General features: G+C 47.8%; 2 protein-coding genes across 11 annotated transcripts in view; one reads left to right on the plus strand and one right to left on the minus strand.

The window, feature by feature from the left end:
- The first annotated feature begins 1,846 nt into the window (after positions 1-1,846).
- Positions 1,847-6,566, plus strand: Cdpf1 (cysteine rich DPF motif domain containing 1). Of its 5 annotated transcripts, none has more exons than XM_085831370.1 (6): positions 1,847-1,909; positions 2,506-2,652; positions 4,222-4,334; positions 5,152-5,263; positions 5,608-5,671; positions 6,001-6,566. In XM_085831370.1, exons 3-6 carry the CDS (start codon positions 4,222-4,224, stop codon positions 6,255-6,257), a joined length of 546 nt encoding a protein of 181 aa, XP_085687496.1. In that variant the 5' UTR covers positions 1,847-1,909; positions 2,506-2,652; the 3' UTR covers positions 6,258-6,566. The 5 variants fall into 5 exon arrangements, with proteins under 5 accessions (XP_085687496.1, XP_085687495.1, XP_021039126.1 ...); XM_085831369.1 differs by having other exon boundaries at positions 1,902-1,997; XM_085831371.1 differs by lacking the exon at positions 1,847-1,909 and adding an exon at positions 1,917-1,991.
- Positions 6,567-6,692: 126 nt separating this feature from the next.
- Ppara (peroxisome proliferator activated receptor alpha) overlaps positions 6,693-23,469 on the minus strand; it is a 72,087-nt gene continuing 55,310 nt past the window's right edge. For all 6 annotated transcript variants that reach the window (XM_029470089.2, XM_029470088.2, XM_021183374.3 and 3 more), the window contains 3 exons: positions 22,613-22,815; positions 15,410-15,857; positions 6,693-12,669 (listed from right to left, as the gene is read on the minus strand). In XM_029470089.2, the coding sequence (XP_029325949.1) occupies positions 12,422-12,669; positions 15,410-15,857; positions 22,613-22,815 (899 nt within the window). In that variant the 3' untranslated portion in view covers positions 6,693-12,421. The remainder of the gene's footprint in view (positions 12,670-15,409; positions 15,858-22,612; positions 22,816-23,469) is intronic.

The raw sequence follows: 23,469 nt of genomic DNA on the forward strand, positions 1-23,469 counted from the left end.
ACAAGCTCATCTGGCACTTACTTGGATCAGACAGTAGTGGGCACTCGGAGATTCTGCCCTTCTTCTGTAAGAGGGTTTTATTCCCTATTTGATACAGTGCTTGCCACTGTCTAGGAGATTTGGAGATAGATGCATCTGGAAGAACTCTAAGACAACATCTTAAGGAGTAAGTAGTGGATCTTGAGTGGGTGGAAAAACATTCCCAGAAGCTGTAAGATTGTTGAAAGGAAATTCTCCCCAGGGGGGCTGGAGAGACGGCTCAGACATTAAAGAGCACCAGGGTTCCTGAGCTGAATTCCCAGCAACTACACGGTGGCTCACAATCATCTATAATGGGATCTGATGTCCTCTTCTGATGTGTCTGAAGCAAGTGACAGTGTACTCATACAAACAAACAAACAAACAAATCTAAAAGAAAGAAAGGAAGGAAGAAAGGAAGAAAGGAAGAAAGAGAGAAAGAGAGAAAGGAAGGAAGAGAGAGAGAGAGAGAAAGAAAGAAAGAAAGAAAGAAAGAAAGAAAGAAAGAAAGAAAGAGAAAAGAAAAGGAAAGAAAAGCCCACACCGTTAAAGGCAGGCTATGTCCCTAGGAGTTGCCAGCCAAGAAAACCCTTTAAGTCCCAGAAACTAGAAAGGCAATTTCCACTATTGTTGGCTGCATGTCAAAATTAAATGAAAATACTTATATATTGCAGGATATGGAGAAGTCAGGCTAAAACTGCTGAGGGAGTCCAGGCTGCTGAGGGAGAATTATTGCCAAGGATCCTACTTAGTTATGGATTCTATTACGTCACTGTGCCAGGCAATGTATGTCTGCTGGTGCAATAGTGGTAAGCGAGTACTGATGTAGACAACACTTTCTGGTTGGATTTCAGGCTTCACAGGAGGGAACCCATGTTTGGCCTTATAAACCTATGCAAAAACTTGTGGCTGGTGGTCATAGGCTCCAGTGGGGACAGCACTGTAATTGTTTTGTTAAATGAACAGGCATGCCTTCTAAATACTTGTATTTCTTACCCATAGATTACTGCTGCTATCTGCCTCGGGTGTGGAGGAAATTTCATCTTGGCAATCTGTGGTAGTTACTGAGGAGACTCAAAACCAGTTAAATAACTGTGAGCCAATGCCTACCCCCATGGCATAGTGGTCCAATGCCCAGCCAGAATGTGAGAAAAGAATTAGATTTCTACGTAGCTCCTTCTAAGGTTCAGGGAACATTAGCCAGGCGGGGTAAATAAGAGTCACAAGAAGAAGTTAAGTGTTATATAGCCTTTTCCTGTAGATGGAAACATTCCCTCCTGGAGGCAGATCAGGACGTACAAGAATCAGAAAGCTCACTAAACTTTTAAGTTAAGAATATCCATAAAGCTCCTTTCCCAAAACCGCGAGCAACTGCCGCAGGGACAGCTCGAGTAGGCCATCACTCCCACCGGGTAGGCTTTTCAACGTTGCAGTTGCCTGAGTCCCTTCTCCCAGAAAATAACGCCAGTGCATTCACTGGTGCACCAGGCAAGATTTAGGTAGAATAGGTTTTGTTGTTTTGTTTTGTTTGTCATCAGTATGTTTTTTTTTCTGAAGCCCAGACAGCTCTCCAGCCGCGACCCACAATCACTATAAGCTAGCAGCGGAAACGGAAGCGACAGTAAAGCTCTACCCCGGCAAGGATGCTCTTTTGGCTTATCTTGCTTAAGGAGGCTGGGACCGAGTGGAGTTGCTTAGGCGCCCTGAGGCAAACCCGGGGACACCGGTAGTGTGGTGGAGCTTCAGCGGGCGATGAGATTGGGCTGCACAAATGCCATGGATCGAGGGCGGAGCCTCAGAGGACCTAGGGCGGAGCCGCGCAGGCGCAGTGAGGCGGAACTAGTACTGTGGGCGGGCCACGCAGGCGCTCTGGGGGTCCCGGAGGGAGGTGGTGAGTTTGCCCGGCAGTGTGCTGCAGGAACGCGCGTGGCTAGTTGAACATGTCCCCTCTGTGTCCCGGCTCGCTGGATCTGGTCTCGGTGCCTCTGGAAGCCCAGGGGTGGGGGTGGGGGAGGCGTTAGACACCCGGCTCAGAGCACGGGGAGGGCTGTGCGCGGGTGGCTCGGACCGTGGTGTATACGGTCGCCAGGCGGAGCCCTGCTGACCTGGGGAGACTCAGAGCGGGAGGAGGAGGCTCTGGCGGAGTCGCACTATCCTAGGACTGTCTCCTGACTGTCACCTGCTGCAAGGGCAGCGCGCCCAGTAGCCTCGGCGAGGGCCTGTGACGTGCGAATTAAGATACCACTAGCTAGGTTCGCGCACACCCAAAATAGAATTTCCGTTTTAGACGTCAGTCGGGACATCTGTCAGTTTCCAAGGCGCGCATATGCTCCTTTCTGGCTCCAAAGCTCGTTCTGTAGGACGCAAAGGGTTAGAGGAGGGCGCGCAGCTGGGGCCGGAGCTGCGGATGGGAACTTTGAAAGGCTAGTAGGAATTCCGATACAGCTCGATACAAATCCAAAAATCGTGTTTTCTCGAACTCATCAGACAGCTGCTGTTGCCATCAGACCACTGACTCAGCAATTTACGGAGAGGCGGGGCCTCCAAGGCCTTGAATATAGAAGTGCCATCAAACAGTTAAGAATGCAGCCATATCAAGTGGACTAGGATACACCTCCCCACCCCAACCTCCCGGTGAGCCAATAGAAACACCCACCGTGGGCTTTTTTCCAGCATGCACTGGGTGCTGATGGGTAAGACTAAGGGCAGAACTGAAGTCTTTATAACTTTCCTGTAAACTGACCTGGGGAAGGCTGTGATTGCTGTATAAATTCATCTGCCTGGATCTTTCAAGGGAACCAAGGTTTCAGACTAACTTTGGTAGGGCAGGAAAGTATGCTCTACGGCAAATCTGCGTCCAGTGAAGGGAGGCGGCAGGAGGCACATGAATCTGTCCTTAAATAGTATCAGAGAGGCCAGTACACCTAAGCACAAGTAAATGCGTAGCCAGTGTAGCAGAAGAACAGGAAAGGCAAACCCACCTCACTTACTGGGTTGATTCAGCACCAAGCAGCACAGGCCAAGCATACGTGTCCACCCTGTGTTTACCACCTTACCAACAAATCCCAGTTTATAACTCAGATTGAGACCACAAGGAAGAGCAAAGAAACAGCTTTGCTGCCAAGGACAGAGCCACACACAGCGGAGATGTTAGATAGACCTATCAGATGGGGGCGTTTAAAGCAAGCACAGTTAAGATGTTGAATGTGCTAGTAGAGAAGATGTATATACCATGCATATATGGATGGTGATTTCAGCAGATAAATAGTAGTGGGAAAAACAGAGGAAGAATGCCTTCAAGGGGCCTGCCAGCTGATGTGACTGAAGCCACTGCACTTGAAGGTAGTCTATAGAAATTATCCAAATTGGGGCTGGTGAGATGGCCTGGCAGGTAGAGGTGACTGCTGCCAAGCCTGACCTGAATTTGATCTCCAGATCCCACATGATGAAAGGTGAGAACTGACTCCACATTGGTAGTGTGGCACATTGCATACCTATGCAAAATCAGTCAATAAAAATATAATTAAAGGGCTGGAGAGACCGCTCAGCAGGTAAGAGCACTGACCGCTCTTCTGAAGGTCCTGAGTTCAAATCCCAGCAACCACATGGTGCCTCACAACCATCCATAATGAGATCTGATGCCCTCTTCTGGTGTGTCTGAAGACAGCTATAATGTACTTATTTATAATAATAATATATAATATTAATACAATAATATATAATTATATTTATTATAATTATATATTAAACAATAATATAATAAATAAATCATATATATTTATATAATTAAAAAGTATGGCTAGCAAGATGGCTCAGGGGTTAAAGACATTTTAAAGCTGATGACCCAAGATTAATCCCCAGGACCTACATTGTAGAACGAAAGAATTTCTGCAAATTGTCTTCTGACCAATTCATGAATTTCATAGATGCACCACCCTCTTCTCAAATAAAATCTAGTTTAAGTCTGTGGGGATGTAAAATCATACTCTCTCATGTCACTGTAGCCCAGGCTGGGCACAGTCATTCCTGTGCACTTATCAATCCCAGGCCACACTGACCAGGTATTACCTTCTCCGAGATTGTGCTTCCCAGTCAGGGAGGCTCACGCTTTGGTGAGAGAGCGATGAACAGCAGCCAGAGAGAATTTAAAGTGCGGTGGTTCTTCGGTTCTGATGGTGACGCCTCTATCTCTTGATCTTGCAGATGGCATCTGAGGCAGAGCCCCGCCCCCTGGGCACGTTTGAGTGCCAGCTTTGTGCCTTATCAGCTCCTTACAGCTATGTGGGGCAGAAGCCCCCAGACACCCAGGCTGTTGTGTGAGTATGCGTCCTGAGCCAGTGCGCAGGAGACCCTGTGCAGTGTTACTCGGCAGGCGCTATGTGGAGTGTGACACCTGGTTTGAGTGTTGTACTTTAGACGGGTCCTTGTCCTTGTTCTGGATACCTCGGGTATATCCCAAGGAAGCCCCAGGCAAGGCTGGAAATCTTTTTAACTCTTCTTCGAGGACTCTCTGCCCTCCCTGTGGCTGCAGCTGAGAGTTAAGGACTTGTTCTATCTATGAGGTGGAAGCCTTGTGGCCTGGGCCAAACAGCAATGGAGGAACTTGGTGGCTTTTTCATGTGGGGCTGTGTCCTCTGCTGTCCCTGCTGGTGATACTTCTGGGCTGGGTGGGAATCCGAGGGTCTGATTCCTGTAAGTCGGGAGCAGAGATGGTTACAGGCTTGTTTTATTGGATTGTGGCTCAGCCTTCGTGAAGCATCACGTGAGAAAGCCGGCTGGTCTGGGCCTTGTGACACAGCAGCAGGGGACCAGGCTCAATTCCTTTATTCCCTGGATTATTCCCTTCAGTTGCTCTCATTCTGATGTGTGTGGGACAGAAAAGACTGTCCCACGCTGACCTCACGAGGCCACCTAGTGGATCCTGCTTGCTCTGGGTTCACTGAGAGGCTTGCGCTGAACGCTGAACCTCCCAGAGCTGAGGCTGGGTCACCTTTCAGTTCCCACCAGTCGGTAGTCCTCCAGCTTTTCTGCCATTACCTTACTGTGCGGGGAAACTAGTTCACATCTGCTGAGGCTCCTGCTGCTGTTGCAGCCCTACCACGGCTCATAATTGCATGTCCCTTCTCCCTGCAGCCTCCTGGAGGAGAGCTACATCATGAAGGACCCCTTCTCCTCAGACAAGGCCAGGTTTCTGGTCCTCGGCTCTCGGTGCAGTGTGTGCAGCAGGCTGGTGTGTGTGGGCCCGGTGGGTACACCTGGGGACTTCCCGTTTTTTTGTTTTGTCCCACCCCCACCCCCTTGCCACAGATCTGGGAACTTCCTGATCACCAGGTGGAGAGATGGTGGGGGTTCTTAGATGACCTCCTTTGGGACACAAGCACAAAGGAAAGGGGCCAGTGAGGGCAGCTAGAGGGTCTCAGCCCGGAGTGAGTAAAGAGACTTTAAGCAGTTGGGCCTCAGATTAGCCCAGGGATCTGAGAATGCCCGAGCACCCGCTGCAGGTACAGTGCACACAAGTGGGGCTCACCACAGGTGGTGCCCAACAACTGTCACTTCTTTTTGCTGTCCGGCTGATGTACGGGATGGCAGGAACCTTGGGTCCCACCAGCCGGAGGGAAGACTCTGGAGGGAGCGTTTGAGGTCAACAGGAAAGGTGGGTGGGCTCTGATGGGGCCAGCCTCTGATGGGCCTCAAGTGCCACTGCTTGGGTTTGGGCTGTAGTTGGCAAGCTGAAGTAGTGGGTGTTGCCCCAAGAATAGTAGGCATCTTCCCCTTTCTCGGATTAAACAATACATTGTTAGTGATGTTATCGTCATCTCAAGGTGTTGCTCCTCAGAACTTCAGCTGGGATGGCCACCCTGCCAGCCCTGGGTGCACCTTCCTGGCTCAGGTTGCGGCCTCTGTCCTCGGCACCTGTGGGGGGTTTGCCTGGGAGAGGCATTGCTGAGGCCCTCCGTGTTCCAGCCCTCTTCTCGCTCACAGGACTGCAGCCTGTTCTACTCCAAGAGGGTCTGCCTCCCCTGTGTCCAGGAGAACATGAGTGCTTTCCCTCAGGAAATCCAGCAGGATGTGGAGAAGAGAAAGAGTGCCAGCAAGAAGCACTCCAGCCGTCCCTGACTGGCAGGGGCACAGCCAGGATTCCTGCGAAGCATTGGGCTGGGCTCAGCCAGGATTCAGGCTGGGAGCTGTGGACCCAGTCTTCTTTGAACTGGGTAGATACCTCCAGCCTCAGAAGCTGAGGAACTGGCCAGGACTGAGGACAGACATCAGGGGTGTATCCAGCTGGAGCTCTAGGTCTGGCCTCTGGAGGCCAGGAGAGAGGGAGAGGGACCTCCTTCGCTTGACAGCTGGTAGACACTTCCTGTAGATGTACACGTGGGAAGACACCTAGCTTCTCTCCAGACTTCCAAACAACACAATGTCCTCTGTCTAGGGAATTCAGCCTCCAAGGGACAGAGGGTAAAGCAAGGGTTACGTCACATTCTTGTAACTCCTCGGAAATGATTTAAACCTTGACTCTGTATCATATTTATCATTAAAAACCTGAAGGATAAGCTGGTGGTTTGAGTCACTGTTTCAATGACACTTGGACACTCAATGTATCCCCTCTCGGGGCTAGTCCATAGGGCTTGTGCAAACCGGCCACATCGTAACATCATTCAAAATGAAACAACTAATTTTTAAAAATAGTTTATTTTTTTTAAAACCATTAAGGCAAAACTGTACCCTGAAATTAACTCTTTACATTCATCAGCTTACAGGAGGACATTCCAAACATACGGGTTCCCATAAATTCAGGATATAAATCAATCGTACAGTCAGTTCAGTCTCCTATGGAGAAAACAAAGACTCAATTTTTTTTTTTTAAATTAAGATTAAGTTATAGCCATTTTCTAATTGCCTGGAACCAATCAGCTCATGTGACTAGAAAATTCTATTTGCCCTTCTGTGTTCACCCTGATTCCTGATGTCCTGGATAGCCCTGTATCCACAGCAAGCTGGGGGCGGGGTGGGGGTGGGGATGCTGGTACCGGCTAAATAATTCCTATTCAGGCCTGTTATCACAGGGGTGAAGGGCTGCAAACCCCCAGGTCTGAGAGGATGGCACCAAGGACAGTAGTGAGCAAGTGGCAGGAAGCAGGCCTCAGACCTTGCTTTGGAAATGTGCCTGTCCTCGGGTGTGTCTGTAAGACCCCACCCCCTTGGCCTCCAATGTGATAATGACATTGTGGATCTTAGAGGGAGTTAGGAAGACACGCCAAGGAGAAATGTGGCAAGGAAATTAAAAATGACATGGAGACTCAACAGAACAGCTCAAATTGCCACCGTTCTTTGGTAATAATTCATAGCTAACAATTCTCTAAAACAGTAGCCTAACAGGCCTACACAGTGGCCCTGACAGAAACACTGATGTAAAGTTGATGGTTTCCCGTCATGGTTCGGTCAAGCCTGGCTGGCACTTGTTTTTTGTTTTTAAATAAAAGTGACTGACTGAAGCCGGGCGTGGTGGCGCACGCCTTTAATCCCAGCACTCGGGAGGCAGAGGCAGGCGGATTTCTGAGTTCGAGGCCAGCCTGGTCTACAAAGTGAGTGCCAGGACAGCCAGGGCTACACAGAGAAACCCTGTCTCGAAAAACCAAAAAAAAAAAAAAAGTGACTGACTGAAGGAACAGATTCACACATTGGGAAGAGATTGTACACAGCTCGGGGGCAGTGACAGGTGAGGGGTGCACACCCCGGGGCAGCTGTCTGCAGTTGTTTATTTGGGCTTCTGCTGTGCCCAGCAGGTTCAAGAGCTAGGCTTTGAACATGCACTGGACTGAACCCTGGCTTAGAGAACACGACCACAAGCCAGTCAACTAGTTGTATCAGAGTGGTTTTTTTGTTTGTTTGTTTTTGTTTTTAAAATCACAGTATTTAAGATATAGCTATGAAGAGCATTCTTTTTCATTCAGTGCAGAAAACATTGTGACACTTAACATGGATAATACTGACATCTTCCTAGAAAGGGTGCCAAGTGGCATTCATCTGTTGTGAGGTACACTTAGTTTCAGGCTTGACAAAAGAGCTGGCTGCCCCCCCCCCGCCCCCTTTTTTAAGTGAAATTTCCCAAAGTGACAATTTTACCAGGAAAGACTCAATCACTCCCTGGTCTTCAGGGCCAGGCTCTGTGTATGACTTGAAGCACAGCTGAGTCCCAGAGGCCTGGGAAAGATGTCCCAGTGCCTTGTGCCGACCAGGGAGCCCAGAGGGCCACCTGCCTCTGCTCTGCCCTCACCACCTGGGACCTGGGACCCAGGGATGAAGCATCTGTCTTTGCCGAATAAATGAGTTTGCAGTGGAGTTTGGGTTGGGGAAAGAGGTGAGAGAGAAGAGCGTTATTTCTCCCTCTCTACATAGAACTGCAAGGTTTTCATATTTGACCCCATGAAAAGACAATGAAACAGCCTGGTTGCTATGGCACAAACCGTTGCTTCTCCTCGCCTTTTGCCAACAGTAGTACCTGATTGCCACTAAGGTGTCAGGTGCTGCCAGCTGCTTGGTCAAGACGTGACGCTGACCTTGGGTGCAGTTTGGTCCACTTCTGGTTGGCACGTGATTCTCTGAAAGGTGTTCCTCACGATTCAACCACTCTCCCTAACTAAAGTTCCCCTTTGGGAGAAAAGCAACGGCCTCCATTTCTCATGTCTCAGACTAAGATTCTGAGAAGTAGATGGCTGAGGTCTGACGTTGAGAAAATGTCCTCAGGGGTCCCAGGCTGGTGACAGGCCAGGCAGCAGCAGCCTCTCACACTCTGTCCTGATTAGGAACCACACACCTTTTCCTGATGAGCCAGCAGGATACTCGACTGAAGTAAAACCAGAGATGTCAGCACACATCCCCCCCACAGAGGAGTCTCGGTGAGGAACGTGGTCCACTTATTTAAATCAAAACCTGTCCTTGCAGATTTTAGTGTTTTTAGATAAAGACAAAGGTCATTTCTGGCCTGAGTCAGGCTCTTGCTCTAATATTCTTAACCTACTCTGGTCTTGGGAGTCAGCCATACAAATGTGGACCAGGGACAGAGTGATGCCTGGTGGCTCAGCAGGAAGCCAAGATGGCCATCAGGCTGGTGGTATTACTTGAAGATGGGTTTAGATTCCTATTCTCACCCCTCCAGGGGCTGTGGAAGGAGAACGGGACCTCTATGCTGGGTGAGCAGCTGTAGGGAGTTTCTGATTTTCCTAGTGGAAACTCCTCTTGAAAGGCCACACAGGTTAAAGAGAGATACAGTGAAGGTGGCAGGCTTTTTGGCTGTAGGAGGCCCTGGGGCCAAAGGCTAGTTAATCTCAGGGGACACCGGGAAAACTTTAAACTGGAGTTCAGCCAGTCATTTTCAAACCAATGATGCAGGACAAAAGTCCCCATCCTCCATGCATCTGGCTGCTGAGTGTCTAACATACCCCAATGACATAGTGTGTTAGATAAAGGCTCAAGGTGAGACATGTTTAGGATCAGATGCAAGCTGAGTGTGTAGGAGCCCAAGGGCCATGTTTTTCTGAAGGTCTGCTTCAAGCAATCTTTTCTGGGGAAGGGCCTATAGGACCAGCAGAAAGAGGTGCCGTGGAGGGAGGGGCTGGAGGAGCCCCCACAGACAGGATCAAAAGGGAGGTCATGATAGACCTTAGTCCAGTCGATGACTAAATTTTGCATGTGCATCTTTAAGGCTCCCTTAAACATCGAATGTGTCTTCACTAGGTCACACAGCCTCTTGAAGACATCAGGAGGCAGGGCGGAGGGACGCCAAGGCTGCCTGGTCCCCATCGGTCTCCAAGGAGTCTGGCACTAAGACTTTGCCATCAGTGCTGGGAAGTGGCTTTGCAACTCTGCTCCTGAGCTCCAGGAGCCAAGGTGGCATCTCTGATTGGGCTGTTGGCTGATGCCACTGACACACCTTGTAGACCATAGCTACCTGCTTTCTCAGTTCCTAAATGTGTCACAGTATTTAACCTGGCATGTCTTGGGTTACTAACGCCTTGAGAAATCTGACTAGGTGACCCGAAAGGTCCTAGCACCATGTGGCCACATTGTGAATATCCTTCCCATAAAGGAAGGTACACAAAGTCACTGACTTTGAAGCCAAGGCCACTGTGGTCCCTCCTGGCTTCTCTGGGGATAGCTTATTGGCAGTCCCACGAGGCTCCAGGAGAACAAAACTTGCATGAACTCGACTGAGTATCAGCTCAGATGCAGACTGACACGGAACTTGTCAGTCAGTTGGTCCATGCTGAAGGCACACAGCAAGGGGCTACTCTTCATACGTTTTAGGCGAGTTCAAACAGAATGCTCAACTATCCCGAAAGCCCATGACTCAAAACTCCCTTTCCAAGGTCACCTACACTGGAGTGGCATTTGTCTAAGGTTCACCTGAACAGGAGCCTGTCCTCCTAGGGGACCTTCCAAACATAGGACCAGCTCTAGCCTTTCTGGAAGCACTGAGGACTGGCTGTGCCATGTGACACAAAAGCTGGCTCCTTCCTGACTGAGCTCAACCCTCACCAGGATCATACATGAAAATGACTTGCTCTGCCCTCTGATTCCTAAGAGCCTTGGCAGACTGCCTGCAGCAACTGCTGACCAACAGAGCCTTTGATTGGCAGCAAGGAGGGAAGACAAAGGGGGCAAGTGGGTTTGAGGAAGGACAGAAGACAGGAAGGAAAAGCAGGAGGGAGGGGGGAAGGTCAGTAAGGGTGCAAATCTTAAAAGTATGTCCCAATGCTAATTTTCCCTTATTATTATTCTTACTAGTGTTTTCATAATGCTGACCTTGAACATTTCATCAGCAGCAATCTTTTTCTCTTTTAAACAGGGTCTCACACAGCACAGACTGGCATCCCACTTAATTATGTATCTAAAGGCGACCTCTGACTTCTGCTGGGGTTGCAGGCATCGACCACCATGGCCATAAATCAGCACCAGGGACCAAGCCCCTCTACCCACTGGGCTACGTCCTCGACTCCTTGGCAGGCAGTGTGTCCATCTGGATCATTCTTTAATCACAAATGATGATGACGTCAGAAGATGGCCAGTTTTCTAAAGATGGGTCGGGAGCGTAGAAGGTGCAACCTGCTCTGAAATATGCAGCCACCCCCTTGGAGGGCGGGTGCCGGGAGTCCATGAGGTCTGAGAATCCTTTGTGCAACTGTTTCTTTTGAAGGTAGCCAGCACCGCTCTCCCAGTGGGACCGAGGAAAAGGGAAAGTTTCTAATTCTTTGAAACAACAACAACAACAACAACAACAACAACAGGCCAACCAAGTGTTGTGAGCTCTTCTGCTGGGTACAAACAGAAGCTGAATGAAATCACACCCTCGTCTCTTGTTCTCCAAGGTGACCAGCTCCCTTCAGCCTGGATAGCGAAGTCACTTTTGCCTTCTCTACTCCAGAGAGTGAGATAGAGAGAGCGCGTCTCATCACCAAGAGAGGTTTTGTTTGTTTGTTTGTTTGTTTGTGTTTTTGTTTTTTACAAAGCAGTAAAGTGTCATATCAAAGGAGCTGCCAAAGGAGGGGCCTAGAGGAGCATTTACAAATCTTTTGTGAATCTACCTCTGATATTGCTGCCATGCCCGCATCTGAGGGTCTGACATGAACAGAGGTGCAGAACTACCTGCTCAGGGTTCATCCTGTCTTTGTCTGTCAGACACTAGCGGAGGCCTTCTGAGGGCTTCTTGAGATGCAGCTTTCAGGGGATCTTCTACACAAATCTGAAAATGCTCCCCACCCCCCATCCCCACCCTCATGAGTCAGTTACACCCTCCAGAACAGTGAGCCCACAGAAAGAATGATGGGATAGCTTATCAAACTATTCTCAAATGTTCTCAGAAGCCAGCTCTCTTTCTTAGAGCCAGAAAACTCAAGTGAAGTCTTCCCAATAAACTTTTTTTTTTTTTTTGGCCACATTTAAATGGCTAACCTTGGGCCACACCTTGACTTGTAGGTTTTCAAAGGTTAAAAAAGTGCAGATTAGTTTTCAGGGATTTAAGAGAGTGCACACAGCCAGAAGGATGGCAGGAAGGGAACAGACCACTCAGACTTTGAAGTTACCCGTTAATTAATGGCGAATGCAACGTAGAGTGCTGTGCATTGATTAACATTGGGCCGGTTAAGACCAATGGGGACTGCCGTTGTCTGTCACTGTCTGAATCCTATTAGCCTCAGATCACCCCCATTTCGGTAGCAGGTAGTCTTAGAAGTGCCCATTCAGAAAGTAAGGATGTGGGAAGAGCCCGCATTACCTAGGCTCAGCCCTCTTCATCCCCAAGTGTAGGAGGGAGGCCCTCTGTGCAAATCCCTGCTCTCCTGTATGGGGCCGCAGACCTCGGAGGTTCCTGAACAGTGGCAACGGCCTGCCATCTCAGGAAAGATCAGTACATGTCTCTGTAGATCTCTTGCAACAGTGGGTGCAGTGCTGCGTCGGACTCGGTCTTCTTGATGACCTGTACGAGCTGCGCATGCTCCGTGACCAGCTGCCGAAGGTCCACCATTTTTTGAAGGAGCTTTGGGAAGAGGAAGGTGTCATCCGGATGGTTGCTCTGCAGGTGGAGCTTAAGCACGTGCACAATCCCCTCCTGCAACTTCTCAATGTAGCCTATGTTTAGAAGGCCAGGCCGATCTACGCTCAAAAGAAGAAAAAGACGTCTGAGTGCGGCCAGAGGAGAGGCCCCGGTCAGAGGAGGAGCCAAGTGTCCGCTGCTTGGTGTGGCCCTGCTGAGGAGGCACTGAGGGACCTTCACAGGGCAGCCCAGCCGGGTCCGGAGGTCACCACCTCTGATGGGTACAGACATGACTGACACTCCTAGCTATTCACAGGACCAGCCCCTAGTCCTACCCCACACCCCCTTGTGGTGCAGCCCCTACTTTTGGATTTGCCTGATAATAATCCCCAAACCACACCACATCTTTGGAGGAAACCGAGTGCTTCTTCCTGTGTGAAAGTTGTATATTCAGCAAACCATTAGCAGCAAGGGGCATGACAAGATTTTTTTTCCTTTTTTCCTTTTTTCTTTTTTTCTTTTTTTCTTTTCTTTTCTTTTTTTTTTTTTTTTTTTTTTTTTGAGACAGAGTTTCTCAGTGTAACCCTGGCTATCCTGAAACTTGCTTTGTAGACCCAGTTGGCCTCGAACTCATAGAGATCTGCCTGACTCTGCCTCCTGAGTCCTGGGATTAAAGGTATGTGCCACCATCACCCCAGGCTCTGTCTTAAGGTAACATTATTGATGCCTTTTGATAATGCCCAGGTGGAAAGCAGACGGAGAGATGACCAGAGCTGGACAGTATACCAAGGAGCTCCTGGAGTCCAGAGAGGACATAGCAGGAAGTACCACTGCTCACACTAGGTAGCCTTCCTGGTACAGTCTCAGGTCCCCGTCCACCCATCCATCCATCTATCCATCCATAACTGGGGCTTAAAAACAGCTATTGATGTAGTATTTAGTTTGTCTTTTAAAAAATCGATTTTATTTTATTTTACTTTTGGTTTTTCAAGACAGGGTTTCTCTGTATAGCCCTGGCTGTCCTGGAACTCACTTTGTAGACCAGGCTGGCCTCGAACTCAGAAATCCGCCTGCCTCTGCCTCCCAAGTGCTGGGATTAAAGGCAGATTTTATTTTTTAAATTTATTTCAATCATGTGTATATGTGTGGGTTAGGGCCTGTGAGTGTGGCTCCCCAGAAAGCCAGAAGGGGGCGTTGCATCCTCTGGAGCTGGAGTTATATGCAAATGTGAACGGTCTGACATGGATTCTGGGAACTGAATCCACGTCAGGGCCTCTGCAAGAGCAGCACATGCTCCTAACCACGGAGCCACCTCCCCAGCCCCTAATGTGGATATTAACCTTCATTGTTTTGCAGGGGCAGGTAAGACAGGATTTCCTGGTGTAGCCCTGGCTGTCCTGGAACTCGTTCTGTAGAACAGGCTGGCCTTGAACTCACAGAGATCTCCCTGCCTCTGCATCTTGAGTGCTGAGATTAAAGGCATGCACTACCACTGCCTGGGGAAATCTTCATTGCTTTAGTGGTAAAGTAAAAATAATAATTAAGGTTTTTGTGTCTGTATGTATCTGAGGGTGGGCGTGTGTGGAGGCCTGAGGTTAATCTTGGGTCATGCTCCTCTGGTGCCATCCACTTTGTTGTTTGAGGCAGCGTCTCTCTCTCTCACTGGCCTGGAACTCATTCACCAGGTAGGCTAGTCTGGTTGTCCAGTCAGCCCTAGGGTCTACCTCTACCTCTACAGCACTGGGATTACAAGAGAGTGCCCACGCACCCAGATTTTTTTTTTTTTTTAATGCGGGTTCTGGGTTTGAACTCAGATCCTCATGCTTGTGTGACAAGCAAGCATTTTACTGATAGAGCTGCCTTGCCAGTCCCGTGACTAAGTTTCCCAACTGGAGAAGGATCCTCTCTTCACAGTTTTAACGTTCCCATGACAAATTTCCTATTCTCCATATCAGCTCCCATACCCACAGGGTCGGTGCAGGACTACGGCCATGAGGGGCTGCATATGGGTAGCTCTGCACTGGCTTTCTGCTTTCCCCGCCACACCTGATCACACAAAGGGGACCCCCCCACACACACACAGACTCTTCAGATTTGCGTGGTTTTTACACTTTGCGGGAGTGTGACAATGTGACAATGCTTCTTCTATCCAACTAATCACCAGCCAGCCAGTGACCGTGAAGGACAGTGTGGCTTCTAGCAGTTAGGTAGAACTGTCACCCATAGGTCTATGCCAAGGCCAGGCAAGGTCAGTTGAGCTTACAGTAGGTGGATAACCTTCCTAGACAAGAGACATGGCTATTTAAAGAAGTGGACTGCTAAGCCAAACATCAGGGACCATGCCGCCAGCTTCCCCAGGGAGGTCTGGCTCTGCCTTCCCTGCGACCGTTCCTTCCGGCAGAGCAGACCTTGCAGCTCCTTCCAGAGAGCAGGGTAGTTTTCAGTGTGAATTAACATCAGTATTAACGGGGATAGCACTGCACCTAAACCTGTACTGTACTTTCCAGACTCTTATCTACTACAGTAATTATGATGATAATAGTACAACTATCATGTGTATCTCAGATGCTTATATTTGATATAATTGTATATTACCAGTGGAGTATATATTTAATGTGTGCATATAATATGCTACTATGCATTAGTGGATACTGTAATAGAATGCAGCTACAATGTATTATAGTTATACTGTTCTCACTCAGTTCCACTCCACAGTAACTTGGAGTTACTCAGACGTCACCCCACCCTGCCAGAGCTCACATCACTATATCAGCATACATATTGGCACCATATTGACAACCATTGCGTTCCTACAGAAGGGGAAGCCTGTGAATACCTGCGAGTGACAGATCCACTTACCTCCACAGCAAATTATAGCAGCCACAAACAGGGAAATGTCACTGTCATCCAGTTCTAAGGCATTGAACTTCATAGCGAAGTCAAACTTGGGTTCCATGATGTCACAGAACGGCTTCCTCAGGTTTTTTAGGAACTCACGTGTGATGAAGCCATTGCCGTACGCGATCAGCATCCCGTCTTTGTTCATCAAGGAGGACAGCATCGTGAAGATGGCTTCATACACACCGTACTTTAGCAAGGTGACTTGGTCGTTCAAGTCCAAGTTTGCAAAGCCTGGGATAGCCTTGGCAAATTCTGTGAGCTCTGTGACGGTCTCCACGGACATGCACTGGCAGCAGTGGAAGAATCGGACCTCTGCCTCCTTGTCTTCGACGCCGTTGGCCACCATCTTGGCCACAAGCGTCTTCTCGGCCATACACAAGGTCTCCATGTCATGTATGACAAAAGGCTACAAGGGAAGGTGGTCCAGTTAGTCAAGTGACAATTCTATGACAAGCTATGCAGTCCCCCTTAAACGTCAATGAGCCAGCAGCAGCTACTGTATCCCAATCGCCAAGCTGGGTGGTAGGATGATTCTAAGTACGTGTGCAGTGCAGTCCCGTCCTTGGACAATTTCAAACTCAGACAACGTAAGATTTTGCAGAAAGCTAACAATGTAAGTCAGTAAGATGATTGTTGTCAGGGCTGGAGAGATGACTCAGTGGGGAAGAGCGCTTGCTGCTCTTGCAGAGCACACTGCTTCCATTCCCAGCTCACAACTATTTGTAGCCCCAGGCCCAGAGAATCTAATGCCTTCTTCTGACCTGTGCAGTACCGCACAGGAAGGAGGAGGTACACAGGCATAAACACAGCCAGAGCACCCGCACATACAAAATAAAAAAAACAATGCAAATCTAGAAGATAATCCTTATTACTTCCTCACCTTAGGTAGGGATTGCAATACTAAGAAACAAAGAGGCTGCGAAGGTGGCTCAGTGGTGACAAGTGTGTATGTACTGCCTGCTTTCCAGAGGACCAGAGTTTAGTTTCCTGTATGGGCAGCTCACAGCTGCGTGTGACTCCAGCTCCAGGGGACTTAGTGCTCTTGTCCAACCTCCTAGGGTACTACATTTACACGCACACACCAACACAGGGACACACATAAAGATATAAAATAAAATCTAGAAAAAAGGAAATGAACATAACCCAAAGCATCGGCGCTGGCAGTGAGGCTGAGATGCGAGCACAGCAAAGCCCCTTTGCATCCGCCAGACTCCTTGGATGCTATCAGGATGGTACTAAGCATTAAAGCAGTTCTTAGTTTTATCATTTGTAAGCCTTGAAGGTAACGATCATTATTTAGCACTGACTTTTGAATAAGTCTGGTGTATAAATATATAATGATCAGGACTGGCTTCGTGTAGAAATCAGCAAACAGGCCTTGTCAGCTCTGTAGAGCAAGAAGGAGACTGCCTTCCAGTGCAGAAAACACAAGCCTTGTGTCAGCGGCCTGTCCTGGAACAAGGGCCAGATCCCAGATCCCAGCCAGGCTCCTTTCCAATGCAGTATTATGGCATCCATTTGTCACTCCTGTGTGTGTGTGTGTGTGTGTGTGTGTGTGTGTGTGTGAGATGGTTAATCCGGATTGTCAAAATGGTGGGATTCAGAATCACCTACGAGACAACTGTAGGGAAGACCCACCCTGAGTGTGGGGGGCACCATTCCCTAGGCTAGAGCTCCAGACTGTTCATCTCTGCTTCCTGGCTGTGGCCACCATGTGACCAGCTGCCTCATGTTCTTGCCTTCCCTACCGTAAGGGACCTGACCCTCAAACTGCGAGCTAAAATGAACCCAATGTTAATTTATACTTGCCAGGTATTTTGTCACAGCAATGGGACAAGCAAATAAAGTGACCAAAGACAATTAGCTGCGAGATGACGCATTCACATAGCGATGGCTACACCACTCCCAAGAGACAAATGTGCACTCAGCCAGGATGGCCACTGATGGGTGAATGGATATGTCCAAGAGAATATTAGTCAGACATTAAAAAAAAAAAAAAAGATGCCCTGGTATTTGTGGATGGATGGAACTGGGGGACACAAACACGGAGTATTGTTGCTCATGGGGGTGCTAAAAAATGTTGACCTCAGAAACAGAGAGCAGGAAGGAGATTCTGGAGAGAAGAGAGGGGGATAGAGAGGGAGTAATTCAACTGACTCCAGATACCTTACGAGTTTCATGAGGAGTTTAAAGGGAGTTCAAACTTTCTGGATGCAAGATGACAGATGTTTAAGGAGGTGGTCAGACACTGGGCTCTGGTTTTATCAGTACACATTTTGTACTTGTGTCTAATTTCCAAACTCTACCCCACAAATGTATATAGTTAAAAAAATATAAACTGGGGCATAGTGTCGGTATTAAGAGATCTGAATTTTGTGACTGTGTATACCACAAGGACACACACACACACACACACAATGTCTATACTAGGTGAGCACAGATCGCTAATGAGGTGGTCAGGTATTGCTTTAGTAACTCTGGATGTATCTAAGCACAGAGATGAAGCATTCCAGTCACCTAGGAGGTGTGTGACACGCCCCACCCCATGCTGGGCCATCAAGGGCATCTTTAGCAACCACAGAAGAGATATACAGTCAAGACAGCCTGGTACATAGGCAGGAGGACACGTGGAGAACTGATTTCCTGCGAGGTGTCTAAGTAGAGCCTGAATGTGGAGTACAGCGCTGAACCAAAATAATCGGATTCTAGGTTGATGAAAGATGATGGTGTAGTAAAGACGGCTCATCGTGGGGCTGGAGAGCTGGCTCAGTGGGCAAGTGCACTACCTGCCTTCCACACAATTTGGTTCTACCAAGCAAGCATTCACATGGTAGCTTATAGCAATCTCCAACTCTACTCCCAGGGAACCTGAACCCCTCTTCTACCTCCAAGGGCACTGCACACATGTGGTGCAAAGATGTATGTATGGGAAAAGTACCCATACTCATGAAATAACTCAATAGAATGACTCATGGGCAATTGACAACATTCTGTGGGTAAAACTCTGAGCCAAGCTGAACGTTTCAAGTCAGAACAAGGTAGGCCTCACACACACACACACACACACACACACACACACACACACACACACGAGTTTCTCTAAAGGCCTTAATAACTGGCCTGATAACCACTTTTTGGGGATAATTTGGGAACAGTGACGTTTCAGAAAAAAAAAAAAACAAACAAACATAAAAAGTCTGACTTAAAGAGACGACAGAAGCACAGCGGGCCTATTGATCTTGGTGGATTCTTTTAGGGCAGGTGAGATGGCTTGGCGGGTAAAAGTGTTTGCTTCCAAGCTGGAAAACCTGAGTGTGATCCCTGGGACCCACATAATACAAGAAGACGGACTCCTGTGAGAAGCCCTATGACCTCCACACACATGCCACGTGTATGCCCCTCTCTCATGCACACGCATGCACGCACACAGACACACACACACACACTAAATTTAATATAATTTTGATTAATTAAAAGTAAATGCCTATCCTGAGTGAGCACTTCCTCTAAAGATTAGTTGCGATCCTGGAGACTGAACTCAGGACCTGGTATGTGCTGGGAACGCTTCTCTAGCAGAGAGGCAGACCCTTGGCCCCGAGGCCTTTCTTTCCTTGTCATTATTGCCTCCACAGTCAGGTATAACAACCATTTCCATAGCGTTCACATGATGCCGGGTGTTAGGAGCCATCAGAATGAGTTAAAAGTTTAGGGGGGATGTGTGTGTGCTTCTCTGTGATTGCTATATGGTGGTTTGACTAGGTATAACCCTTATAGACTCATGTGTTTGAATGCTTGGCCCACGGAAAGTGGCACTGTTAGGAGGTGTAGCCTTGTTGGAGGAAGTGCGTCACTGTGGGGGTGGGCTTTGGGTTTCCTACACTCAAGCTACACCTAGTGTGGCACACAGTCTCCTTCTGCTGCCTGTACGCTGCCATGCTTCCCGCCATGATGATAATGGACTAATCTCCTGAGACTGTGGCCCTAATTAAATGTGTTCCTTTATAAGAGGTGCCATGGTCACGGTGTCTGTTCACAGCAATGGAAACCCTAACTAAGACAGTATCTTTATTCTCATTCTCAACATGGTCTTTTTCTAATGTGCTCTCTGCAGAAATCAAAGTGGAAAGCAAGCAAACAAATAGCAGAGATTTAGAGCAACACAATGAGAGGGGTTGTGACCTCCCAGAGTATTTGACAGGACAAATATGCATTGGAACTCTCCAGAAGGGGGATGTGGGGTAAAGTAAGCTCCAGGGGGCTTGATGATTGCCACTATAGGGCAGCTTCAAGGATGAGGGCAGCCTTGGCTACACAGCTCACAGGGTGAAGCAAAATGGACAGGTGGCCCCTCTTGAAAAGACAATTAAGAATTCTGAGCTATGGGGTTGGAGGGATGGCTCAGCAGTTAAGAGCAAGCACTGTTTTCAAGAGAACCTTAGTTCAGTTTCTAGCACCACACTGGGCAGCTCACAATGTCTGTAATTCTAGCTCTGATGCCCTCTTCTGACCTCTGTGGGCACCACACATGCACACATGTGCACACACAAACACACACACACCTACACATGACTAAAAGTACAATAACTTGGGGCTAAAGACATGGCTGAACAGATAAGAGTACTGGCTGCTCTTCCAAAGGACCCTGGTTCAACTCTCAGCACCTGCACGGCAGTTCATAAACTGTTCGTAATTTCACTTCCAGGGGAGCTGATAGCCTCACTCAGACACACATGCAGGCAAAACACCAGTGCACATAACAATTCTTCTAAAAATACAATAACTCTTTAAAAATTCTATGCCTGGTTGGGCATGGAGGTACATACCCGTTATCCTAGTACTCAGAAGGCTGAGGCAGGAGGATTCCATGAGTTTAAAACCAGCACTAGGCTAGTGAGACATTCTCTCTGTGTGTCTCTGTCTCTGTCTCTGTCTCTGTCTCTCTCTCTCTCTCACACACACACACATATATTCACGCACACAGAGGCATGTACATATGCACAAAATAAATGTTTTAAATCTTATCAAAGGTCTATGGTCTCTTGATGTCACTGCAGCAACAAGACCCGAATCTTACAGACATACAAGGACAGTGAAGCTGGTGGTAGGCACTCTGCCACCTGGACATTTCCCAGGCTGGGCACAGTTGGAAGAAGAAAGATGGGGTCTCACACTGGAGCAGCAAGTTCTGGGAAGCGGGCCAGCAGTCTGGGCAGGAAGAGATGAAGGCCTGGCCTCTGAAATGACATGAGAACTGGAAGTAGGAAGTGATTGTGGCCAACTGTGTGGTCAAAAGCAGCTAGATATTGTGTCTCAAGCTGGCCCCAGCATAGATATTTGTGGCTGAAGCAGGCAGTTAGTTGCCATAAGCCATTAATTTGTGTGTGTGTGTTTGTGTGTGTGTAGGTGTGTGATGTTTGATGTGTGATACATATGTATCTACGTATTTGAATGGTACCTGGGTACGTGAGGGTGCAAAGGTCAATGTAGGTTGTCTCTCTCAGTCTGTCTCTATCTTATCTTTTGAGACAAGTTCTCTCACCGAACCTGAAGCAACTAAGTGTGTGTGACTAAGTCCACTGTCCAGCAAGCTACAGTGGTCCTCTCGTCTCACCTTCCACACTGCTGGGATTGCAGATGTGTGTGACCACATCTGGATTTTTATGTATGTGCGAGGATCCAAGCTCAGGTCCTGATGCACTGTACCCTCTGAGACATCTCTCGCCCCTCCCCCTAGTCTGTATTTCTCCTACAGCAGCCCCCAGCCCTGGAATATTATGCTATCTTTCATTTCCATGTGAGTCCCGATTCTCCTGAGCTCTGACAGAGGATGGTGGGACCTTCCTAAGGTACTTGTGGTGAAGAAAACGGAGGCGACTCAGCAGGAATCAAACCAATATCCAAGTAGAGTGTTTAGGTACGAATAAAGCTGACACTTAGGTCTGCTCTAAGTCTCAGAGTCTGAGGGAGACATAGAAGAGTCTCAAGTGGAAATTCTGATCTCCCTCATTTGAGGTCATCATCACAGAAATTCGAACTTTACCCTGTGATCTGGAAAGGCTCTGACTCAGTGCTTTCCAACCGTGGGTCGACACCCCTTTGGGTTGCATATCAGATACCCTGAGTATCAGATATTTGCATTATGATTCCTAACAGTAGAAAATTACAGTTACAAAGTAGCAATGGAATAATTTTATGGTTGGGTGGGGGGGGGATCACCACGACCTGAGGAATCCTGTATTGAAGGATCGCAGCACTAGGAAGGTTGAAAACCCTGCTCTAATTGTAAAGAGCCTCTGGGTCCACCTGGTGTGGGATTTGCTGGAAGCTTCTAAAATGTCTCAACTCACTTCATTTACTAAAGAATTAAAAGTCCCAGTAAAAGAGAGGTCGGGCTTGCTCATTAAAGCACGTATCTTGTGAAATCCTTCACTTTCCTGTGACTAGAAATTCTAGCTTGTAAGTCCAAATGAGGAAATCTTCAAGCTATTCATTGGTGCAAAATAAACCAGTCATTCCAGGCACACAGGATACAGGCAAGAGTCCTCATGTGCCAAGGGAGGGCTGTTCCCTCTGTGAAAATGGCTCTTGACCCCCTTCTAGAGTACATACAGGTGTATCTAGCTGTGGGAACTGTGGGTCCCGAGCCAGGCAAGTGTTATAGGAGCCGCAGAGATGGGGGAAAGCTGAAATACACCTGTCAACAAAGGGCGCCCCCACAAGACCTGAGCTATCACACTGAAGAAAAAGCAAGAAGGTAACAAAGATGGCAGGTATGGCATTACCAGAAAGAACGAGAATGTTCTGAGTAGGGAAGCAACAGGTTTGGTTTCTAGCCTTTAAATAGGGATTAAAATGCACTTAAGAAACACCCCGATACTAGGTAAGGTATTAACTAGATTATTTTTGTCGTATCAATTACACAGCCTTTATAATGCCTAGGTTGCTAGGAGCTGAGGCGAGCCCAGGCAAGAAGGCAGCAGTTGGTGTGAAAGTACATCTTAGAACCTCAGAATGGCCCCATGCATTTCCATGGCCCTTCCTTGGACTTTGAGATAAATTCTATTTCCTGCACTGGACAGTGTTCTCAGTCATTCCCTGTGACTGGTGCTGACATATCGCCAAGGGACATTTCAAGGTACCTAGGGCAGTAGAAGCACCTACCGGGTTGTTGCTGGTCTTTCCCGCAAGTATGACCCGGGCTTTGACCTTGTTCATGTTGAAGTTCTTTAGGTAGGCTTCATGGATTCTCTTGCCCAGAGATTTGAGGTCTGCAGTTTCCGAATCTTTCAGGTCGTGTTCACAAGTAAGAATTTCTGCTTTCAGTTTTGCTTTTTCGGATCTTGGCATTCTTCCAAAGCGAATTGCTAGAGTTGGGGTGAAGATAGAACAAGGGGGTAGATATTGAAATGGTCAAGGCACTCAAAAACCAAGAGGCAAAAGAAAGAGTGAAAGGTCACACTAGGAATGGCAAGCTAAACCAACCCATTCCTCATGACCATCAAACTTTCTACTACAGAGACCGAAAACCAACTACACAACTATCAATGGGATGGCTTACTGTCCTCAGGTAGGTCACTGGCCAAGGAGAAGGGAATGAAAGTGAGTTATCATTTCTTTCATCTATGTATCTATGTATCTATCTATGCATCTATCTATCCATGCATCTATGTATCTACCTATGTATCTATCTAGGTATCTATCTATGCATCTATGTATCTATCTATGTATCTATCTATGCATCTATCTATGCATCTATGTATCTATGCATCTATGTATCTATCTATGCATCTATCTATGCATCTATGTATCTATCATCTATATATCATAGCTATCTAGCTATCTACCTCCTATCCATCTACCTACCTACCTATCAACCTATTACCACCTATCTATATCTATCTATCCATGTATCTATCTTCTGTCTATGTATGTATGTATGTATGTATGTATGTATGTGTGTGTGTGTGTCTGTCTGTCTGTCTATCTATCTATCTATCTATCTATCTATCTATCTATCT

The sequence above is a fragment of the Mus caroli genome, unplaced genomic scaffold (assembly GCF_978045245.1).
Source record: "Mus caroli unplaced genomic scaffold, Mus_caroli_1 scaffold_16, whole genome shotgun sequence".
Classification (NCBI taxonomy): Eukaryota; Metazoa; Chordata; class Mammalia; order Rodentia; family Muridae; genus Mus; species Mus caroli.

What these genes read in the sequence shown, in the direction of transcription:
- Cdpf1 (XM_085831370.1), top strand. Translation starts at nt 4,222, where the DNA reads ATGGCATCTGAGGCAGAGCCCCGCCCCCTGGGCACGTTTGAGTGCCAG. An exon ending in GGCTGGTGTGTGTGGGCCCG is followed by an intron (nt 5,264 to 5,607) that starts GTGGGTACACCT and finishes ACGGGATGGCAG; the next exon opens with GAACCTTGGGTCCCACCAGC. An exon ending in GTTTGAGGTCAACAGGAAAG is followed by an intron (nt 5,672 to 6,000) that starts GTGGGTGGGCTC and finishes TCTCGCTCACAG; the next exon opens with GACTGCAGCCTGTTCTACTC.